Source organism: Parasteatoda tepidariorum, chromosome 1 (genome assembly GCF_982258835.1).
Source record: "Parasteatoda tepidariorum strain Cologne lab strain chromosome 1, Ptep-v5.0, whole genome shotgun sequence".
In the NCBI taxonomy this organism is placed as follows: domain Eukaryota; kingdom Metazoa; phylum Arthropoda; class Arachnida; order Araneae; family Theridiidae; genus Parasteatoda; species Parasteatoda tepidariorum.
In genome coordinates, this window is record NC_141755.1 from 47,707,437 (window position 1) to 47,731,346 (window position 23,910).

Consider the following 23,910-nt stretch of genomic DNA (forward strand, 5'->3'; position numbering starts at 1 on the left):
TTAAAAATAAATAATGAAACACTGCCATTTAGGAGTCTTTTTGTAGGTGTAAGCCGCAGATTATAAAACATCTGCACTATATAGATTTTTCATTTCTATATAATACAAATTTAGCATTATATGGAATATATCATATAGAATTATTTAATTCCATTTCTATAAGATGCAGATGTTGACATTTTCTAAAATGTCTGATGTACTTTCTACTATGACTGATAGTTTAGTGTTCCATGAGTCACCAAAGTAATACGTGAAATGTTTAATCGTTTCTTGCTTTGAAATGTTTAGTTGCCTAACTTTAGATATTTTAAAAATTGCTTAGGTATTCTATGGAATGGGGGATTTTAAACTTTTCCGGTAACATAGATAAACAATGAAATAGATTGAGGCAATTTCAGAGCATCAAAAATTATCCCGAATTCCTCATTTACATATTATATCTCGAAAAATTTATTGGTTTACAGTTTAAACTAAGAACAAAATATAGTTTGACTTACCATTTTTTGAAACATTTTTAAGACTTAGATGCCTTTAATAAAAAATGTTTTTAAACAAGTTAGAGAATAAATTAAGAATAAAAATAATTGTTTAGTTTGTTTCTTATCCAATGAAATTTAAACATAAAGCCTTGAACTATGAAATAGATCATTGATTTTGGATAACCCATATGTATGAAAAACAAGCGAGAAAAATACGAGTGATTACATTTTTATGATTAAAAATATCTACTAAGTCTAAAAATATGAATATTTTGAGTGAAATTTTTTATTGTCCCTTAAAGGTTTGCTTACTCTTTGTTAAAAGGTAAAAATAATTGAATCCTCTGTTGTAATACATACATAGACACATAGTAAGAAATTCTAGATCAAACTATGATTAAAAGCACTGGCACCCTGGGAGCTATGTCAGTAAAATCCATTTTACTGAAAAATTCCATTTTACCTTAAAGTTTTATACCGTAAGTTTTACAGTAATATTTATTTATTTACAGTGATTCAGTGATTTTACAGTAAATATTATTGAAAAAATTGCAAAAATTACGGTAAATTTTTTGTGCTTCAAAATTTTATGGAAAAAATGGATTTTATAGATAAAATATTTCGGCATCCTGAGTGCTGGTACTTTTTATCGTAATTTAATCAAGAATTTTCTACAGTGTAGTCTATTTTAAATTGTATTTAAGATATAAATTTAACGTTGGGCTACATTAGATTTAAAAAAAAATTTAAGTGTTATTTTTAATACATTCTGAAATGTCCTTATAACCTCATAAATATTTTAACTAATTCTGTAGTATGAATGCTATATTTGTTCAATATGCTATGGTGAACAATGCATAAATAATATTTTCAACTATGTTTATTATAAAAATTTTAAAGAAAGAAAATTATTGAACAGAATATTCAGAAACTGCATATTTATTGTATGTTTTATTGAAATTTAATTTTCTCGCTGAAACATGCAGAGTTCTTGAATATTAATCTGCCTAACCTTCATGACGAAAGTATACTAGTAGCTCTGGATAATCAGAATTCTTGAATAATTTCTTGTAACACATCTGCAAAATAAAAATAACAATCACAAAAAAATTCATAACGCTCAGTATTAAGAATCTTTTTCAAAGATTAAAACCTCTAGATCTACAAATATCCAAACTATTTAAATAAAATTCTATTTTTGACTGGAGTTCTAAAAATATTTATTGAAAATGATGATTGCAGACCATTTCGTATAAAGTTGTTTTTATTTTAATAAATTCTAACAAGTTTCAAGTAGTGTTCGGGAATTATCTAAGTCGATAGCCTTTTTATTATTTTTGAACGATAAATCTACGACTGAGGAAGATATCAATGATAAAGCTTTTAAATAAAGGTGTTAGAGAAGTTTTTTTTCGTAAGTGATCTACAAAAATGCAAATTTAAGCATTTTATTCCATTTAAAATTATTGTAACAGAAAACAATATTTATAAAATAGGAAAATTTATTATATTATTAAGTATTTAAACAAAGAAAACTTCAAAAGGTTGCAAAATTGTTTGACGATTAATTAAAAAATAATATCTGGAGTCAAAGTACCGTTCTGCTTATTATTAGGAATTCTGCTTATTTATTATTATTATGACTTGCCTAGTTAAGTTTGCGTAAGTTTGAAGAGTTAGCTCAATAGATTGAAGAGTTAGCTCAAGAGAATAGTTAAGTTTGAGTAAAATAAATGACGAAATTTTAACGCGGCAAATACCATTAAACTTTTATTATATTATTAAATTCCATAATAATCTATAGCTCGAATGTCATAATTCAAGCCATAAACATGGATTGTAGAGAAGCATTTATAACATATCCCTTATGAAGGGAATAGTATTTTGATATTAAGTGTGTACTGATGTCATCACATTTCATTAAGATGTCTGCCGAGAAACGTAACACACAGCTGTGTGGTACAAAACGTTCTGTCTGCCTTCGTCCTCACTCTCAGGAATAAAACTCTTCCTTTAGTCGACTCGTCTATCATTGAGCTGTGTTTAATTATTTTTGAGAATCATTTCATGCTGTGATTTGGGACGATACGTGAACTCTCAAGTATATGACGAAAATGTTTCTTCAACTCGGAACCTCATAGCAGTGCATTATGGGAACTTGTTAATTAAAATGAAGACTAGATGATAAAACTAGAATGACGAAATAAGCCGACCAGCTAGTATTGGGATCACGAAATTGACCTCAAGCCAGAAAAATCCTGGGGAGATAGATCGAGTCCCACTACGGCATGGATGTAATTTATCTCTCTGTTCTGTCTGCCTTTCTTGCATTATTGGGGCGACGTTGACCTACCTATATGGTACCACGTAAAAAAGTGATCAACAATACCACCCGTAAGATAAACACTGCGAGTGCCTCATGGTATTTTTTTTAATGACGAAGCAGCTTTTTATTTTTGACGAAATTCTCTTCCTTGAAGAAGTAACGGTAGTTATTTTGTCACTTTGAGGAAATTTTTGCTCGGTGCATATTCCAAGAAACGGTTTCGTCAAAAACGAAGTAAATTTCGTGATATTTGAGTATTAGAGCTCACCACATAATCTCACAGCAATCCGGGAATATCGATTATAATGGCACGCAATTCTTTCAGATATACATAGATGGAAGATCCAACTTTCTCAATCACATAGTGTCCCAGTCATATTCAACTGTCTAATCTTATCTCGTCTCTCCCCTCTATATTAACTAAAAACGTCACATTTTATAGTTCAGATGTGATTTGATGATACAGACTTCAACTACTGTTCAACTTCTCAATGATCAAATCAAAAACCTGTACTGGCATACCTAACATACGAATAGTCATTCTCTCAACTACTACTACTAGTGGGTAATTTTTGAAGGTCAGATAAAAGCCGTAATGATTCAATATGGCCTAGCTTATCGTGCGTACAAAACAAACGGCAGATCCTTTTTCTTCCACAAGAAGAAATCCTAAACATACAGTAGAAACAACGCTCTTCACTACATTAAAATATCAAAACAAAATAAAATCCGCAGCAAGTTTTCTCTCATTATTTTGTTGCTATGGCAACTAAAATACGTTTCTTATTGTACATTTAATATGCTATGTAACGTTTGTTTGTTTTTTGTTAGGCTTGTAGTGCTTCCTGGATCACTGGATCATTAGAGCTCAGATATTCCTTCTGTTTATCAGGATTTTAGATGATGAGCAAGCCAGTATAAAAACTGTTACAATCAAGTTTTTTTTCACGGCTTTTATCGTATTTGGCAATCTTGCTAACTTTTGATATAGTCTATTTTTGGTTAATACATGTTCAGAGAAAGAGATATTTTGCATATAAATTTATAGAAATGAAATGCTGCTTCACTTACTCCTGCCGGTTCTTTTTCATCTAGCTGAAAAAAAGAGAACAAAAATGTTTTAATATTCAAATTTTCAACAAGATTAGATGTTTAATGCTTAAAACTACTAAAAAATAATTTATAGATTTAAATATTACGTAATGAATTTAAATTTCTACTTTTCTGCTTTTAAGTATTGCCGAAAAGTGCACAAACTGAACATATAAGTCAAATACATTAATTGACATTTGCAAATATGTCATTGATCATAATTTAATTACCTTAACATGTTTCTTATGTTTTATTTAACTTATAACTTATAAAATTCCCCTTTAGATTATAATATATTAATTATCTTAACTTAAATTTCGTGTTATTTTTTTTCACGTGGTTTAGGGAAATTTTAACAATTAAACCAAGTAAAATGTAAAATTATCTCGAAAATGCGTAAAATTATTTAATTTGAAATGTATCTCAAAAGGCTGCATGAAAATACTAGTTTGAATTGTTATTAGATAAGTTTGGATATTGTTGTTTTTTTTTAGATAAAATTAGAGCTTTATAGTTTATGAAGCTCCTTCCCAGATAGCATTGTGAATATTTCTAACTAATGGTTTCAAGTTGAAATTACTCAATTTGACGAAAGTTTATCACATATTATAAAACCATATATTATTGTTCATTTCATTAAATATCGCCTTGTATTATTGTTCTTTACCGAAATTCCCGCAATTTTTGATGTTACCATAGAGCCAGATGCACGGTAAATTTTGCTCATTTTTCAGTGTACTTTGTCGACTAACGTTCAGAAACATATTCTTTTATAAAAAGCTGAAGTATTTTTGCTTGAGTACATGTAAAAAAATGACTGAATAAGAGGAGGTGCTCTTTTATCTTAAAATATTTTTAATATTTCAACTTTTTTTAATCACTATAATTGTCAAACAACAACCATGCATTTTGAATTCAACATAATAGAATTGCTACTGGTGTACTAAAATTGTAATTTAATGCTATTTGGAAACTTAAGAGCCAAATCAAAAAATTTATTGACCCGCACTTAAAAATACACCAAACTAAATTTCAACCTTCGAAACCTAAAGCCAGTGTGGGGAGAGTAGATATCGACAATGTCAACCATCATCTATGAACCTCATAGAATCGAGTTAACATGTCTTATATACTAGTGAATTGTAATTGTAATTTTGTAGTGGTAGATACCCTACACCAGTCTTGTCCAGCTCTAAAAAATGATGGCATTTAATGCATTTCCAGGCATGTAATTTAATTTTTTTCGTAATAATCTTGTTTATTTCTCAGCTTCCCTAAGACGTACTTATGAAGTCCTGACGAAATTCTTACTCCATGCTCATCGCCCGTTTTTTATGATATAATATACGACTTCGTTAAAATTCAAATTCGGATCAAATTATAGAATAAAGTGTTAACACTTTGTAACCTGCATTATCCGGAAAATATATTTTCACTGTAAAATGTCATACAGTAATTTTTACAGTCGTATTTTTTTAAGTATAGAGATTCATTGATTTTACAGTAAATATTACTGCATGAAAATCCCGATATAAAATGTTAGGGTAAAAATGAATTTTAGTGTAAAAAGTAACAGCATTAACACTACGATATTATGTTAAAGTGTTTTAACCATTGATGAAAAATATTTTTTTTTAAATTTTATTATTTTAATGCAAATTCTCAGATTGTAGCTGGTGAAAAAATGCGTCGTTACCAAATCTAAATATGTGACTCGTTGGGACATTTGAAAAAACTTTAAAGTTATGCCATATAAGTGAAGAAAAACTCTCCTATCATTTTTTATGTCATGCTGTGAATAAATATATAATTTTTTCTAAAAAAAAATTCTAATTAATTTTGATGAAAAACTATTTCCATTTGTCTTATCTTCCTTATAAGTCAAATACTTACTTTCAAAATAGTTCTTGAAATGTACTCTTTTATCGTTATTATTATAAAATGTTAATTTATTTTTCAACTTAAAAAGTAACTAGATAATTTAAACTCTATGAACAATCTGTGCGCAATGCTGACCACATAGTAAAAATCATGCCGCAAGATATAAAGTTCTGGTGCCTTAACCTCCATGACCCTTCTGGCTCACAATGGGCTGTTGCCCGAATGCTCAGTATATAAAAATCAACCTATGTTCCCAAAAAAATTATCTATATACATATCTTACCATTCCTCGAGCTTCTCCTTTCTCTGTCATACATTCATCAATCTAAAATAAAAACTTGTTTATGATTACCATCGAATTTGAAAGGTATTAAAGTGTTATGAATTGCAGAAATATCTCATTTGTATAAAAAGCTAACTGCGAGAAATTTAAAACTAACAATGGATTATTTTAAATTTTTGAGTTATTTATATTCCTTTCAAGTTCATTAACCTTAATTCAGATAAAGTCGCACTACTTAGTTGAAAATTACAATAAATGAAGCGCCGGCCAGGTGGCCGAGCAATTAGCGCGACTGACTGCGAAGCCATTAGCTGCGGGTTCGAATCCCGCCCTGGGCATGGATGTTTCTCTCTCTCTCTCTCTCTCTGTGCTGTCCTCTGTTGTGCGTGTGTGATGTGTGAATGTGGCCCACCCTATAAACGGGTTTGTGGCAGTGTGGCGTGGGCAATGTTGCTCGTCTCCATGACTTTGGTTCACAGGTGCCTACTGGGTAACGCTAAATGAGCAACAATTCTGGCATCTTCATAGGCAAAGATTCAAATTCAGTGCCTGCCATTAGGAAAAAAAAGAAAAGAAAAAAAAATAATAAATGAAGCTAAATATTTATTTTTTTGATATATTGAACAGATTTCCACGTATTTAAACGAACTGCATCTCTTGAAGTGCTTACACGCATTTTTAGTTTCGGTTATCGAAAAAATAGACGTTCTAAAAATTAAACTGCGTTGAATTTTGGTAATTGTATGGATGAAAAAGTTTGGGTATCAAACCTTTATGTCGGGAAGATTAGTTTGCTCAAGGTTATTAGACACGTTTACGTAATTAGAAATGCATAGAAAATAATTTTCTACATGGGACAAATATTTTTGCAATAAGAAGCAACACAACTATTTTATATCATATTACTCATCTTGTTGTATGCTTAAAGCAAATGCATTTTTGTGTTTCATTTTGTAACAATAATAATTATTAAAATCCTGCTTTATTGTGAAAAATTAAATCACTGAAATGAAAGTACTGTATGATGTTCTATCTACCAATCTACACTATCTGCCAATAAGTATTTGGACACGTATGCAAATGACTATATCTGCAGTCCTGAGATACGTCACACCCTCAACCGGTATATATCGTGTAGGGAACAACATCGGCATTAGTCCCATGCAAAGATGCCTACTGTACTATTTACGATGTCAATGTGCTTCCTACGTTGTGGCAGTCTTACGGGGTCGACCCCTGTTACTTCCAGGACGACAATGCTAACTGTCATGTTGCGAGGGTCACCAAGGCTTGGTATGGTGCCAATGGGGTTAATCGAATGAACTCGCCTGCCCAGAGCCCAGACCTGAAACCTATCGAGAATCTCTGATACGAGTTGGATTGACATATAAAGGGATGTACTACCCGTCCAAAATCGGTGAAGGAACTTACACGTCTTCTCCAAGCCGAGTGGAAGAAAATACCACTAGCCGTCAAACTTATGGAAAGTATGCCCTGGAGGGATCACGTTGTAATTGCCTCTCTTGGAGGCTCTGCCAGCTATTAATTATGAATAAAGTTTGCTTTTCTTTTTAATCACACGCGTCCAAATACTTATTGGTAGAAAATGTATTTTTTTACAAACACTATTATTAATAAGTCTTACCTTGTCATAAACTGAATGATCCCGGCAAGCAATATTGTGAAAAAGTTCGAAACTACCACCCGTGGAAGGCACAATTTCATCCAAGCATTCCTTCCAAGCAACAAAGAACTGAAAAATAAAATTGTACATACTGATATTTATTTTTAATTTTAAATATTAAGCAATTTCATCTTAAAATTATCTATTACTGCAATTTTAAAATTAATTTTAGACTATTATTACTGAGAAATAACTGAAGCATTTCAAAAAAATTAGACTTTTGGTTCTTCAATGAACAAAATAAAAGAAAGAATATATTTTTAACAGTTAATTGAATAATCGAACTTTTATGTACTAAGATACAATTTTAGAGGTTTTAGTACCTTGTCTTAATTATGTAAACTAACAGATGCGTTTTATTTCAAGTTACGAAATTAGACACAAAAGGTAATCATTTCTAATTAAACATATAATTCATCGACGTTATTGGATTTTTGACCTTAAAATATGTAATGAAATAAGAATTCATTTTTCAGGAATGTGGTTCAAAATTTGGGCCCCTTAAAGTAAAATTTCACTTTTTTCGTATTGCGTATGTTAATTCCTTGTAGAAAATAAAATTTTTAAAATTATTATTATATTTTATTATTTAATTTTTTCAAGCATGCTTTCAATATTTTACAAGTACCTTTATATTGCCAGATACACACGTTTTTACATTATTTTAAGTACAAGCAATTTTAAGGAACAGAATTAGTTTGGTTAAATTGATCTAAACCGAATATTTTAAAATAGAACTTCTTTGAAATCGTAGTAAACAGTAATTATCTGTTCAATATTTTTCATTGTGGATTTTTTTCATAATTCGAAATTGCATAATCTGAGAAGAGATAAAAGCGTGTTGTAAATTATAAAATCATCTTTAAGAGATAAAGAGATAAAACGAAAAACGAAATTGACACTGATAGCCTTAAACTTTTTATCGCACTCTGGGGCAAATTATTGGGATCATATTTTTAAAATAGCAGATTATTTTGAAAGTCGAAAATACAAATACATAATAAAAATGGCATGCGTATTCGAAAAAAGCACGTTTATGAACTTTTGTTTGTTTTTTGCTATAATTCGTAAATAAATATGTAGTTTTCCTAAATAAATAAGCACACGTAAGGATATATTTTATTTTATATTTTATAACCGTCGTTGAAATGTCGACCCATATTTGGGATTTACGATTACTAATGTTCAACTCTGTAGCCTCGTAATATTGAACCCAATCCTAGTGACCAGGAGACAAGGGAACTCCTGGATCAAGTATTAGGAGAGATTTGTCTTTGCGGAGAACTCTTTGATGAAACTAACCCGCATTTACGTTTCATTAAGAAGAAAGCCACAAAACCTCCCACGATTAGCCTAACGGCAAGGGGACTCTAACCCATGATCCGTCTAGCACTAAGGATATTTTACGTCCCCATTGTGATCGTTGCAAGCCAGATACGGAATTAGTATCGAACAGCTATCGCTGGGATTCGAACCCAGTTCACCACATTCAAAAGCGAAAGCTGTATTCCCTGAGCAATCACGACTCTAGGGATATATTAACGAACAATTTAATATTAGTACTTCAAACCGTCAGAAGTATATATATATATATATATATATATATATATATATATATATATATATATATATATATATATATATATATATATATATATATATATATATATATATATATATATATATATATATATATATCAGCTTAATATAATAGGATTACAGCTCAATATATTAGAATTCAGAAATATGAACCGAAAGGCACGGGCATTTTCAATACCTTTACTAGAAATACAGGCAATTTAGATTATTCGAGAAGAATGCAGGGAAAAAGAATCATTGACATATAATGCTGGATACACGGCATGTTGGATAAATGAGAACGATGAACGAAGATATACACATTCTTTAATAATTATTTAGCTTTGATCATTGTCATTCATTTATCGCAAGAAAAATCAACGTCGATGGCATGTTAGAGCTGCTTAGTATTTTGAGAGCAAGCTGAAAGCACGTGTTTATTCTTGTTTGTCTTTAGATTTTGAAATATAGTTATATAAATCTAATAAATCCGAAAATCAAGTATTGTTGTAATAAAATATAGTAATAAATTTCAGTAGAAATTCAAATCCATATCACTTGATTTGCTTAGCATTTAGGGCAAAGGCATTTAGGGATTGATATTTAGGGTGGTACTTGCAAAAGAACTTGTATTTGTGTCAAAAATTGATATTCTATAAAAACGTTTGAAACACTATTCATGAATAACATTACATATATTAATTTTTCACTTAATGAAAGATTCCAAAGAATGATTCCTATTTTAATTAATAAGTTTTTTAATCAAAAGAATCAACTAAAAATTTTAATTAAATTATTATACATACTTACTTTTTTTTCCTCTAAGTTAAAACAGCTATCAATCTTATTTAAGAAATCACTATCGCCTTTTTCTGTAAAAAGTAACTATGAGTTTCAATCAGTTATTTACAATAAATGAATACGGCTAAAAATAACGTATTTGTATGATTGAGGCAAAACTACACTGCATTGCATTTCTTTTTAATTTTATTGCTACATCTGCTGATTCGTATGTAAAAAGATCTCCTGAATTAGAATATGAGTCATGCTTTCTTAATTATTTGCAGTATTCTGGGAATACTGTTCCAATATTATGGTGATGAATTCGATTTGTAAAAAGGAAAAATGATTATTTTAATCTTAAAGTTTCGCCCGATAAGGTAGAAAGAGGAAGATATTAAGAGGAATTGAATCAAGATCTTGTTAAACGAGAAGTTGTTGCTAGAATAAGGAACTTAGGGGCATTTTGCACTTAAACTGTTAGAAATAACACATGATATTAATATTTATTTCCCACATATTTTAAATTCTAACCCTTCGTTTTCTTCCCAAAAAATCCTAAAATATTGTAAATAATTAGCCAAACTTTTGGCTAAAAGTAGGTGACTGTAAAGAGGTTATAAAGTTTTCGCAACGTGAGGATTTGAAACTTGTTTTTAAGGCCCTCAAAAAGGGAAAATGATTAATATAACCATTAAATTTCTTCTTAGAAACTATTGAAGTGAAAAATTCTAAGAGATGAACATTCGAAGGAATAAAGGTAATAATAAATAAACTCTTTTAGAGTGTGAATATAAATCATTCTACCGTTTAAGTAAATGAATCAATCTATCGTTTTTTAAGTGAATCATTCTATTGTTTTATCAAATTAATCATAATATCATTATCAAATTATCGTCATTTTTAATTTTTTACTATTCCACTCTTTTTTTTATCTCCTATAGCAATATAATGAGAAAATTATAAAATAACAAATGATAAAACATATTTGTCTAAAATACATACATTTAATCAAATGACCCAAATAAAGTTCCATAAAACCCAAAAAAAGTTCCATGAAGTTGAAAACATCGGGGGAGGGTGTTATGGGAAACAAATACACAGTAAAAAAATTCCGGTAAAAAGAACCGGAGCACAGGGTGCCTGTATTTTTCACCCTGAATTACTCGTTCGAAATTTCCAATTCGATTTTTATAAGTCACTTTAATATACATAACTTTCTAATATGTTACATCGTTCTTTTATTAGTTTATTAAAATCCTATTATATTAAACTTGCGAGTACACTAAAAAAATTCTGCTTAGAAGTACCGTCACTCTGGATGACAGAACTTTTTACCGCAAAATCTATTTTTACCGCATCATGTTACGAAACGAAAAATCTGATATACCGTGATGTTTACAGCAATAATTATCATAAAATCTCTTAATCAGTTTAAGGAAATAAATATTACTGCGAAAATCACTGCATAATATTTCGTGGTGAAAATGGATTTTATGGATGATGCACCGAAAATATTGGTACTTTATGCTGTAATTTGATACAAATTATTTTAGATTGCAGATGACAGTGAAAAATGGTGGCCTATTCGGAATTAGGGGGGATATTTTATTCGAGAAAAATATACATCATTTTCCGTGAAGCAGTGTCCGCAAATTAATTGAATATTAAGTTTTAATATTAAATATTAAGTTTTAATTCACCAAAAAAACACATATTACTGGCACACATTGTTAAACATAAAAAAACATATTACTGGCACGCACGAATTACCATAGATCGGATATATATAAAAAGATATATATAAAACATTTTTACCCTAGAACATGTTATGGTACAAAAAATATAATAAACCATAATTTTTATATTTATAATTGCCATAAAAAGACTAAATCACCTAAATTGAATAAATATTTCAGAGAAAAAATATGGTAAAAATGGATTTTATGGATGTAATACCGTAACTTTATACCGTAATTTTACAGTGTATGTATTTTGCTAAAAAAAAAAACCACCCTGACGTCACTTAAGTGAATTTGAAAAAGGGTAAATTATTAAAATGGATAAGTTATAATAACGGTTATCGGTTGTTGAATCAGCAAATTATAAAAATTAATAGGTTGAGAGCTTTGAAATTTCTCTAAGTTCTCTTGTTTAACAGATTTTTAAAGGTCCAAACATTATTTATTTATTTTAATCACCGACCTAATGCAATGCACATTGTTCTTCTCCATAAACTCAATCCTTCTTTGTTTATTTCACCACCTTCAGCATAAAACAGAATCGAAGTGACGATGCAAAATGATATCCATTGTTTCATATTCATTGCCACAATTTTTTTCTGAAAACCTTAAAATTAAACATAAAGCATATTATTTAATGTATACTGTAAAATATTTAGTTGTATAGTTACCACCATTAATTGGTACAGAGCTGTATTTATTGTGCAAAAAGTCTCAAGATAACAGTTATTTGAAGGAATTAGAGCAAACATATTACTAAAAATGAATTTGTTTTTGAAACGAAATATTTCAGCAATGAAGCCATTAAATTAATTTTAATATGCATGAAAATGCGTATAATCAGCAAACAAATAAAGAAAAACGAATAAATAAATAAATAAATATATATATATATATATATATATATATATATATATATATATATATATATATATATATATATATATATATATATATATATATATATATATATATATATATATATATATATATATATATATATATATATATATATATATATATATATATATATATATATATATATGATATCTAAAAATTATATGATATTTTTTCTAAATAAGCAATTTTCTTAGTGAATCTAATTTTGAAAATGCTGACAATTTATTCCAATAAAATGATTAAAATATTTGATACTAGATAAATAAGCTTAATGTATATCAAGCCAAAAATGTGTAGCGATTGTTTTAAATTTTCCGTTGTTAAAAAAAATTTTTTTTCAACGAAAAGTTATTGAGTAGTTTTTTTTTCATCCTAGAAAGTAGATAAATATTATAAATTACTTTTTTTAAACTTACATTTGAAGTAATTTTAACTTTGATGTCTGGGATAAGCCTTGTACTAAAATTTTCATAACCAAAGCATTCCATAATTGCGAAATCATAGATACGTGTATGAAAATCAGTTAACTGCAACTCACAGCGAGGCGTTAAGTGGTCGATGACATTTAGAAACCATTATTTAGGTTTCTTTTGTGGTAGAAACTAAGAAATTGATCTTGTCTCTGATAATTGTACACCTGTCTATATAGCACGTCATTGGCGATGTTGTGAGAAAAGTAAACGCGGGAGGCATAACTTTTTAGCGGGATAGTCAAATAGATTTTACAATAATTTCACATTCGTTAAAGAGTACGGGAGATGATTAAAACGGAGGTTTGTAACAACGTAAATTATAATTTGTTACATTTAAAATTATAAACAAATAGTTTTGCAGAAATTTTTTTTTTCTTTATAGGAAGCAAATCTGTATTTTTTTTAACAAAAATTTAAAATTGCAGTGAATTTATTTCATGTTCTTAAGTTTTTCTCCTAATTTTTTTAAGACACAGCTAATCCGTACTTGTTTGATACTTCATTATAGCAACCCTAAAAATGAAAAAATCAATGTATGTATATTGTTTTAAAATCAATATATGTATTGTATATATGCATTACATGTATATACGTATCAAATTATCTATCTATATATATATATATATATATATATATATATATATATATATATATATAGTATATATATATATATATATATATATATATATATATACATATATATATATATATATATATATATATATATATATATATATATATATATAATATATATATATATATATATATATATATATATATATATATATATATATATATATATATATATATATATAATATATTATATATATATATATATATATATATATATATATATATATATATATATATATATATATATATATATATATATATATATATATATATATATATATATATATATATATATATATATATATATATATATATATATATATATATATATATATATATATATATATATATATATATATATATATATATAGTGAAGATAATGGAGACAAATTATTATTAATGATTTTTAAATTTACCATGAAATGGAATAAATTAATTTTTATAGAAATTTACATTTTAACTCTAAGCTGAAACAACAAATGAAAAAAAAATCAAAACACTTTCTGTATTGCCACTATCGATAAAACAAGATATAATTTTGCTATTACTTGAAAACTTTTTTGCAAACATCTTCCTTCCGATGAACTAAATAGCAGATTACATACAGAAACCTTAAAACCAATCTAGATATTATCATTAAAAAAATTAACGTTTTCTGTAAAATAACTAAAATTAAACGAAATAATGTAAACCTTTTCTTTTTGCTTATCCAAAATTCCATAGAAACGCAACTAAGTTTCTTGCTGATGGCGTAGAAAGTAACGAGGAAAAAAAATTGACATTTACTCTAAAAATATTTCTAAATGTGCATTCGATAAAATTAGAAAACATACTAAATATAATAATCACCCGAATTGGATTATCAGCAATAGTACACAAGTCCTTAAAACATTAATATCTTTAAATAAAATTGATTCTGTTAACTGTTTTGATTTCGAAAAATTATATGCCTCCCTTATACCTAACTTATACTTTCTTAAAATTCTCAGCCTACTTAACCTCAATGGTATCATTAATGAAAAAAATGGAAATTTCTCGTTCATATTAACATAAATAGACAATTTTATTTTTAATGACAAACAAATTACGGTATCTCTATAAGCAACAAATTTAGTACTTATGTTAGTAATATTTTTCCTTTTCTCTCTGTTAAATCATTTGATAATCTTAATATTTCTACAAATTTCGCATTTCTCAGGTTTATCTTATCTAATGATGTTAACTAATGCTATATAATGTTATATAATGATGACCTTTTGGTGATTAATTTTGATGATTTTGAAATTTTAACTAAACAAAGTCATTCAAATGAATAATTTTTTAACAAAACTAATATTTTAACTCTTTCAGCAAATTGTGATATCATAAGAATTTTCAGCCACTAGACAGTATAAGTTTGGATGCATGACCTTTTATTTTTGATCAATTAATTTATTAAGTAAAATTCTAATATAATAGTCTTTATAAAATAATTTTCACTTTTGATTTTAGTTGCTTTGTGTAATAAACAGTATTTTTATTTTAGTAAATATGAATAAGGGCTCTGGACTATATACAGTCGTAACTATATACAGTCCCCTGGTCTATATACAGCCCCCTGAATGCTTTGTAATTATGAAAGAATGTATAAATGAAGGCTAAAGTGTATACGCACCCCAGGTAGCAAAAAGATATTATCTAATATTCGAAAGATCCAATATAACACTGTCGTGCTAGAAAACGCAAGACTCCAGAATCCTATCTATTAATATAAGAGCTAATATTATATAACATTAAATAGTATTCAATCTAACATTCGAACCTCTAAAATTATCATCTATTTCATTATTTTTGGTCTAGCGCCACTCTTTTGTAAAAGGCTATCCCATATTATTAATAAATTAAAATTCATTTATGAAAGAAAACAATAAATTAAATATTACTTAAAATATCATTTTTAGCAAATGCAATTTTATGCCAGAAAACGCAAATTAATATTAGGGGAAATAAATTCTGTTCGCGAACGATACAACTCGAAACATTTCATCAACTGTTGAGTTGTAACGTCTTCATGATTGTTTACAACGCCATATTGTTTTCAGTCGTCCGTCAACTATTCAATCGTTTCAACCTCTTAAGGTATTTATAATTTAGTAATTTTTAGTAAACTTTATAAATTTTGCTAATGTAATTACGTAATTATGTAATTACGTTAAAGTATCATTGTATTTTAATGAATGAAACATTAAAATATTATAGTAGGTTGCGTTTTATCTTTAGTTAAAAATCAACTAGAAAAGTAATATTAACCGCGATGTTTCAAAGGAGTTGAACTACGTTCAATGTATTACTTAATAATCTTAATCGCTTAATCAAAACTTTTAAGAATTAATTTAGCGATCATACATCTAATAAAGTAAATAGTGTGAATTATGATCATTATTTACTATGAGTAGTTCTAGCGTATATTTGACTTCTCTGTTAAAATGTATTGTCTAACTATAAACTGTAATTAGTTCAGAATATACTTGCAAAACAACATTTACTTAGCTGTTTGTCTGTGACAGAAAACTTCTGCAACAATTAAAAATATTAAAAATTATTGTCTGTTAACAAATTTGCCTTGATTAAACATTTGAAAATTAATAATCTGCCACTTTTAGCTCAGTTAAAACCTATAGATTGTAGAACGTTTAAAGTTTAATACAAGCACCGAATTAAATTTTCATGTTTAAAATATTGTACAACAATGAATTAAACATATTTATTTAAATTTCTTGAATATAAACTGATGTGCATGTTTCTGATACATCATTATTTACATAAATTTGTAAATAATTAAAAATAAGCAATATTATGATCTATTTGAAATGGTGTTTGTGGGGAATGAAGAGGAATAGAGGATAGTCGGTACAATTTTTATTTAGGACGTTTAAAAAAAATTTGAAAATTTCCTTTTGGCTTCATGTAAGTTTGTACAATGTATTAAAATTAAAAGCTTTGAATTTGATATATTTTTGTATCAGAATATGCCTGAATGTTCATTTCAACTAAAATGTTGACCTGAATTAAATAATAAAAATTATAAATATGTGACAAAATTTAGTTAAGCATACTGACTTTTAAAGAACGTTATGTAAAAATATTTTTTTTTTTGGGGTGGGGGAGCAAAATACATTTAATTTTTCTAATTTTGGAATAGGTGAATTATTAAAGAATTCATTTTCTACATAATTTTTTCAACCTTGAATTAATGGATTCTCAGTTTCCAGAGTATCTCTTAATATTGACGTACTTGAACATCAAATGATTTTTTCAAAAAGCAATGAAAGAAAATAAGCAGTTGTAACACTTTTCGCCACTTGTTGACTTGTCGCATCGGGAGTTTCGGATCTAATAAAAGGGGTTAAAAGGTTTTGCACTTTGAAATTTTTCTTTAAAAAATATGTGATAGTTTGCCTGGGAGTGTTTATGAGCTAAACTCTTTTAGTTAATCTGTTTAATTTTTCTTCTCTTTTTTTTGCTTCTTCTGTTACAATTAGATATCGATACCTGAATTTACCGATTGAATTTCATTGTAAAGGGTATTCAAATTTTCTAAAAACATTTCAAAATTCAATAATTTAAGTTTTAAATAGATATTCAATGTTTAAAAGTTTTGAATTTGGTTTCTTTCATTGTAAAGTTTGATTTATTTTCTTTTATAATTTCAGCTGTAGCTCTTCATTTTCAAGAAAATATACTCTGAAGAAAGTGTTCGTTTTCGAATTCAGGAACTCAGAGCCGATTTGATTTAAAGAAGCTCTGCTAGCTACTGTGCAAATGAAAATCGCACACTTTGATGGAAACTTGGGAGTTCTAAGTTTGATCCTTACAGCAAATGAAGCAACCAGTGTAGATATTCAGCAAGGTCCAATTTAAATATACCATGGTGGAAAGTCCTCATGTTGATTTTGGTGTTGAAGAAAGACAGTAACCTGTGAGATTCATCCCTGTTTTGTGTGGTACACACATTATTAACTGCAACCGAACGTTTCATGAAAATTTTATAAAAGGATTTAATGGCTGTTTGGAAAAATAATTTTAAGACTGTATCAAATAGTCCGAAAGTCATGAAGAAAAATTATTTTATTTAATAACAATTATGAATTTTTAACTTATGCTTCACCAAACGGGTATCAACGTTAATTTTAAATAAATAAATGTATTACATTTAGAATTGGATAAAGTTTATTTTATAGTGTGTTTTATTTTTAAATAATATTATTATGCTGTGAACTTGTAATGTTGATCATAGACTTCTTTTCCGAAATTACTGTAGTGAGTATCTCTTCCATAACCTTGTAATAAATCTTCTAAATTTAAAAAAATGTGATTTGTCAGGTATGATATTTGCATTGATGAAATTTTATAAAATGTAACATTAGAAAATCTTTATAGTAGATAGTGCTTAAGTGTCATGAACAAAGTTGAATATATTTAAAATTTGGTTATCTTTGATCTTTCAGTATGATATCGGAAGCAATTTTCTTTTAAAGTTTTTAAAGTCTCCCTCAAACTTGAGAGTATTTTTACTGTCAACAATGTGCTTATTATTTTAATTTTGGAAATTTTTATATGATTATTCATTTGAAATTTGAGACAAAAAGTGCATGCGTTTTTTATTTTTATTATATTTGAAATAATATAATTGTAAAATAATTATAATCGTAAAAAGTTCTTTAACTTAAATCTGAATAACATTGACATTACGATAGAAATTCCCCACCAATGTAGAAAGGATATTGCTTAAACTTTCATCTAAAAGGTCTTGTGAAAACATGTGCGATTTCATCTCTTTTTTTAAAAATAGTTCCAATTAAGACGTTTACCTATAGTGTCATGTTTGTTCTTACTATATTCGAAATGCATAATCTCCTATCAGCGAAAATATAATTAATTAAGGCTTCACTTGTTTCTCTCCCTGAAAATACATCTACAGGTGTCTTTGGATTTTGTTTCAAGTATTTTGTAAGTATAAATTCAGAGTCTAAAAAAATAAAGTTACGTAAGTATTTTTCTATTTAATTTCAGTGAAAAAGAAGTAAAACATTTTTTGCAAGTAAGTAATTTGAAGATTTATAAATTGTTTTTATTCTCTCAAGTATATAAATAAATAACAATTTAGAAAATTTGAAATATAATTGCATTTTACTATTTTTGAAAATGAATAACATAGTTATATCTTAAAAGAAAAAAAATAAGGTAAATTTTCAACTATATTCAAATGTAAATTTAACTTTGCAATTATGTAGTCTATGCAGTATTTTTTATTATATAATTTTAAAATACAATTAATGAATGTTAATTGCTAAGTTAGAAATAGTTTAAGCTACAACTTTTAAAAAATATGTTTTACAAACTGGCAAATTCAATTGAGATTTCGTAAAAATAATCTCATTTCTAAAAAAAGTAAGAATATGATTTAAAATTAAAGACTTTATGATGTAAATTTCGTCAGAAAACCCTTTGTATGAAGTGAAGAAAAAAATATCAATAACAGTTGTGATATTGTATTATTTCTTTAATAAATTTGAAATATTCAGTAAAAAAAGAGCTGAACATGCGTCAGCTGAACATGTTTTGTTAACTTTTACACTTGTCTATTCAATTGTAACGCAATTTTTATTTTTATTTTGTTTTATGCTGCAAGCTTGTTTTTGCGTCTTTTCTTTCTTATTACGGTATTTTATATTTTTTTTTCGAGACATCAACTCATTATAAAGAGTAATTTTTATCTTAAAATAAATTATTCTTTATTTGGAAATGTATATGTCGTAAAGGTATGCCTCCTGATGACAGTCTTTCCGTTCTTCTATCAAGTTTTTATTGTAATTCTAAATCTATTTTCTTAATGTAAATTCGAACTTAATTATCAAAATGTGACGCTGCTGACTACAAAAACTGTTGCATGGCTGTCCATTGCAACTAAAATATTTCCATCGATTGTTTTTTTTTATAAACTGCATGGCATTTTTGCTGCAAAAGATAATATCGCACCCCGGCAAGAAAAGTGACACAAGTCAAAAAGCAGCAATTTTAAGTTTATGTCAATAAAAAATATGTATGAAGTGCCCCATCAAGCTCAAAAAGTGTCACATCTTTAGCTCGCAATTTATCCAGCTGAGGGCAGTTATGACAGTTTTGTGTAGAATTCAGAATAAGGGTTATAGTATTCTTTAAGTTGATTTTCCTCAAATGGTAAATTTTAGGATTATGGCACTTTTCTTGCCGGGGTGTGATATATATTTAAATTTTTTTTTAAATTATCTGAGTAATCCGTTGATGATATGAGTAAAAAAGTGAATCTTTGTAAATGAAAATCATCCAGTTTCTCATATAGATCACAGAAAATTTTAGAAGTCTCTATCATTCTGTAATTCAAAGCATCAATACATATTTGTATTGATTTTAATAATATTCGCATATTTTCAAAATAGCCAGGAGAAATGAACGCACTAATTCTGCACTAAGATAAAAAAAAAATATGCACTGAACTACCAGAATGTAGCAACATTTCACGTGTTTCTAACTCTAGGGAAGCACCATAAAGCTTAGTAATAGTTAATAAATATTAGTAAAATATATAATAATAAATATAGTTGAAACTACCAAAAATTTGATAAAATTTACCTGGTTCTATGGAAATACTAAAAAGGTCAGTAGTTTTTACCGAAGCGGTTTGGTAATGGTTCTGATAAATCTAAAAATAAATTATGGTTTTATAATATTTGTTAAAATTTAGAAAATGTGGTAAAATTTGCCAATTTTTTCATGCTATCCTAGAGCATAACGTAAATAAATAATTTATGCCGTTAAATTTCCTTTTCAGTTTGGTATTTTTAACTAAATGCGTGATAATGAGAATCAAATGAGTGGTATAAATATTGCTTATTTTGCTTGCATTAACTAGAATTATGTTGTTGTTTCTTTTCACCAGAAATGTCATTACCATGCATAATGGTAATTTTAACAGAATTATTTGTGCATGTGTTTTGTGTATTGTAATTATACATAGAAACAAAACTAGTAAGCTGAGAAATAGAATATGTTTTATGAATTTATCGTAGCAAAATTATCGTAAATAACGTTAGATTATTTCAACAATTTTATTTCACATAATTTTAAAAAATAATTTGGTATTTACTCAGAAAATATACTTTTTTAACAACAAAAGCATATCATTTCACAGATCCAAAAATAAGATTTCATATTCTTTTAAGGTACGGGCATTGTAGGATAGAATTTCAAAGAGGTAAAAGCTTTTATATGAAAAAAATAAAGATACTACCTTTTTAGAGAACACCATTTACTATTAAAATTTTATGAAATTTCTTATTTTTTCTTTTCAAATGCATGTTTTGACATTAATTTTAAGTTTTAAATCGAATATGGAGGGTGATTTTATTCTTAAATTAGTTAAATTATATAATTAGTAAAATATTATAACTGCCGAATCATTGCTTGCCTTCCCTACTTGTGCATATTGAATTATAATATTGAATTTATGCAAAATTCAGCCTGCACAAATAGTATTATTTCTACTTGTGCATATTGAATTTTAAGGATTCATTTCTTTAAGGTGAATTCATGATTTTATTTCTTAACCCTTAGACGCAGAAGTTTTATGAAACATATTTTTCAGACTTTTTTTCCTATTATTTCATATTAATTTAGGACAAAATAAGTAAAAAATTTGCTATTTAGCTTTTTAATAATTTATGATACGAAATATGGCATGAAACAGCTGTGTCTTTTTCTGCTTTAGAGATAAAATCTTTCAAATGCGGTTCACTTGCAATCAATAAATGTTCAAATTTGCGCTTATTTGCTATTATTTAGATCTAGCAGAAACAGTTATTCATTATATAACTTCCTTAATTTACAAAATCAATGATTGATAAATTTTTGAATATAAATAAAAACAATTCAAATTCATTTATTTTATATTTTAGTATAAATATAATTCTGATAATTTAACACATTTTTTTCGCAATTATTATACTGTTTTTTTATAATTAAAAAATACCAAAATATTTTTTTTCACTTGTTATAAGAACATCAAAAAAAAAATTTAAAAGGGGGACTACAGGTTCATCAGCAGCAAAGTGTTAAAATATTACAATTTCAGAATAATTTCTTAAAATTTTATAATTCACGACTCATATCTTAAAATTTTATAATTCACGACTCATTTTTTTAAATCGATACTATTCATTATCATTCTTACTATTCATTCATATTACTATTCATTTCTTGTTATAATACGTGGTATATAAAAAGAACAATTACCTTAAAAGTACAGAAGCAACAAACTACCAGGTGTAGAGTATATTACGTATATGATAATTAATGTAACAAACAAGAATTGCTAAAATGTATTTCGTTATTGTATTTTGAAAGAAAAATTCCTTTCACTTGTGAAATCCTTTGTGACTAAAAGTTTGGCACCAAATATTGCATTATGTTTTTATTTTCGTGACTACAGATCATCACGAGTACTTTTATGCTGAATTACGCATCTGCTGATCAGCAAACTTAAATAATAGGTTTTCCGATTGCTTTTTATTTCCTTTATCATGTCCATGAGTAGGCCGTTTTACATCTAGCTAAAATCAACCGTACACTTTCCTTACACAGTGGTACAAGTGAAAAAATAACCAGAAAAATTTGGAAGTATTTCAAACCGTAAAACTAAATTGTGATATTCCGATCAGCGTAATTTTATCATTTATTTTAAATTGAAAACATGGCTTAAAATTTAATTCATGTGTGTTTTTTTAACAATCAGTTTACAAAATGTTGCTTGCATGTTTTGGAACAAATACTTTAGAGCATCAAACTGCTTTTCAGTTTTATAATGCGCAATTTAAAAATAATTATAAAATAATTTATAATTTGAATTGAGCTTAAAAAATTGCTGTTTACACTGTAAAAATTCCGGATTAAATTATGACATAAATTACCAGCACTTTGGGTGCATCAACCGTAAAATGCACTCTTACCGTAAAAAATTATAATAATTCAACAGTACTTTTGCCGATATATTTATTATTGTCATAGTTTAAGTCATTTTTATAATAATTTAACATAATTTTTACAGTAATAATTATTTAATTATTTCAGCGATTTTACCGTAATAATCACTGTAAAAATTACGTATTCAAAAAATTAGAACTTTTTACCGTAAAATCCCTTTTTACAGAACATTATATGGGACAAAATATCTGATTTACCGTTATTTTTACAATAATAATTACTGTAAAATCACCGAATCCCCCTAATTAAACAAATATTAGCGTAGAAATTATGGCATATCAGAAATTTTGTTCCATATAATGTTCCACTAAAAATGGATTTTACGGTAAAAAGTCCTGAGTGCCGGTACTTTTTGCCGGAATTTTTTTAGTGTATTAGCAAGTTCAAAATAATGTAACTTTAATAAACTAATAAAAGCACAATTTAAAATTTTAGAAAACTATTTAAATGAAAGTATCTTGTAAAAATCGAATTGGAAATTTCGAACGAGAAATTAAACATCTATCGAATGAACCGAACGAATTAAAAAAAATTCGGTTCGTTAGGGGTTTGATAATCTGGGATTAAAATTTCCTCCTTAAAGCACTATCACAATTTCAGAACCCTGCAACAATTGGTTCATGAATTATAAGAAAGATACACACGCATGCACAAACTCTTATTATTATTATTATTATTATTATTATTATAGACTAGCTAAATACTATTCCTTCGTATGGAAGGAAAAAAGCTAATCAAATAATCGGAATAGATCAATTCCTTGAAACACTGTACAAAACTGAAAGACACCAATACAATTACTAATGATTAAAAAATTCCAATTATTTCATATAATACTATTTGTTCTCCTTCGGTGGCTTTATGTTATAAGGTGAAGTCTGTCACGTGATATCGTAAAGTGCTTAACTTCGCTCGCAGTTCGTCGGACTACCAAAGCAAGGGTGCAATCCCCTCTGCAGAGGATCAAACTTGTAATGGCATGTCTTCGGATCGTTCTCAAGA

General features: G+C 27.3%; 2 protein-coding genes across 7 annotated transcripts in view; both read right to left on the minus strand.

The window, feature by feature from the left end:
• Positions 1 to 1,402: 1,402 nt before the first annotated feature.
• LOC107442341 (uncharacterized) lies at positions 1,403 to 22,344 on the minus strand. Of its 5 annotated transcripts, XM_043053100.3 has the most exons (9): positions 22,162 to 22,344; positions 20,503 to 20,572; positions 15,506 to 15,592; positions 12,309 to 12,452; positions 10,134 to 10,195; positions 7,707 to 7,814; positions 6,062 to 6,103; positions 3,877 to 3,900; positions 1,403 to 1,558 (listed from the first exon to the last, which is right to left on the minus strand). In XM_043053100.3, the coding sequence occupies exons 4-9, from the start codon at positions 12,427 to 12,429 to the stop codon at positions 1,487 to 1,489; spliced, it is 429 nt and encodes a 142-aa protein (XP_042909034.1). In that variant the 5' UTR covers positions 12,430 to 12,452; positions 15,506 to 15,592; positions 20,503 to 20,572; positions 22,162 to 22,344; the 3' UTR covers positions 1,403 to 1,486. The 5 variants fall into 5 exon arrangements, with proteins under 5 accessions (XP_042909034.1, XP_015911375.1, XP_015911373.1 ...); XM_016055889.4 differs by lacking the exon at positions 20,503 to 20,572; XM_016055887.4 differs by lacking the exon at positions 15,506 to 15,592.
• LOC107442336 (uncharacterized) overlaps positions 13,669 to 23,910 on the minus strand; it is a 115,290-nt gene continuing 105,048 nt past the window's right edge. The window contains exon 7 of one of the 2 annotated variants that reach the window (XM_087162883.1): positions 13,669 to 13,731. In XM_087162883.1, coding sequence (XP_087019009.1) covers positions 13,684 to 13,731 — 48 coding nt within the window. In that variant the 3' untranslated portion in view covers positions 13,669 to 13,683. The remainder of the gene's footprint in view (positions 13,732 to 23,910) is intronic. The other variant, XM_087162901.1, reaches the window with a different exon arrangement.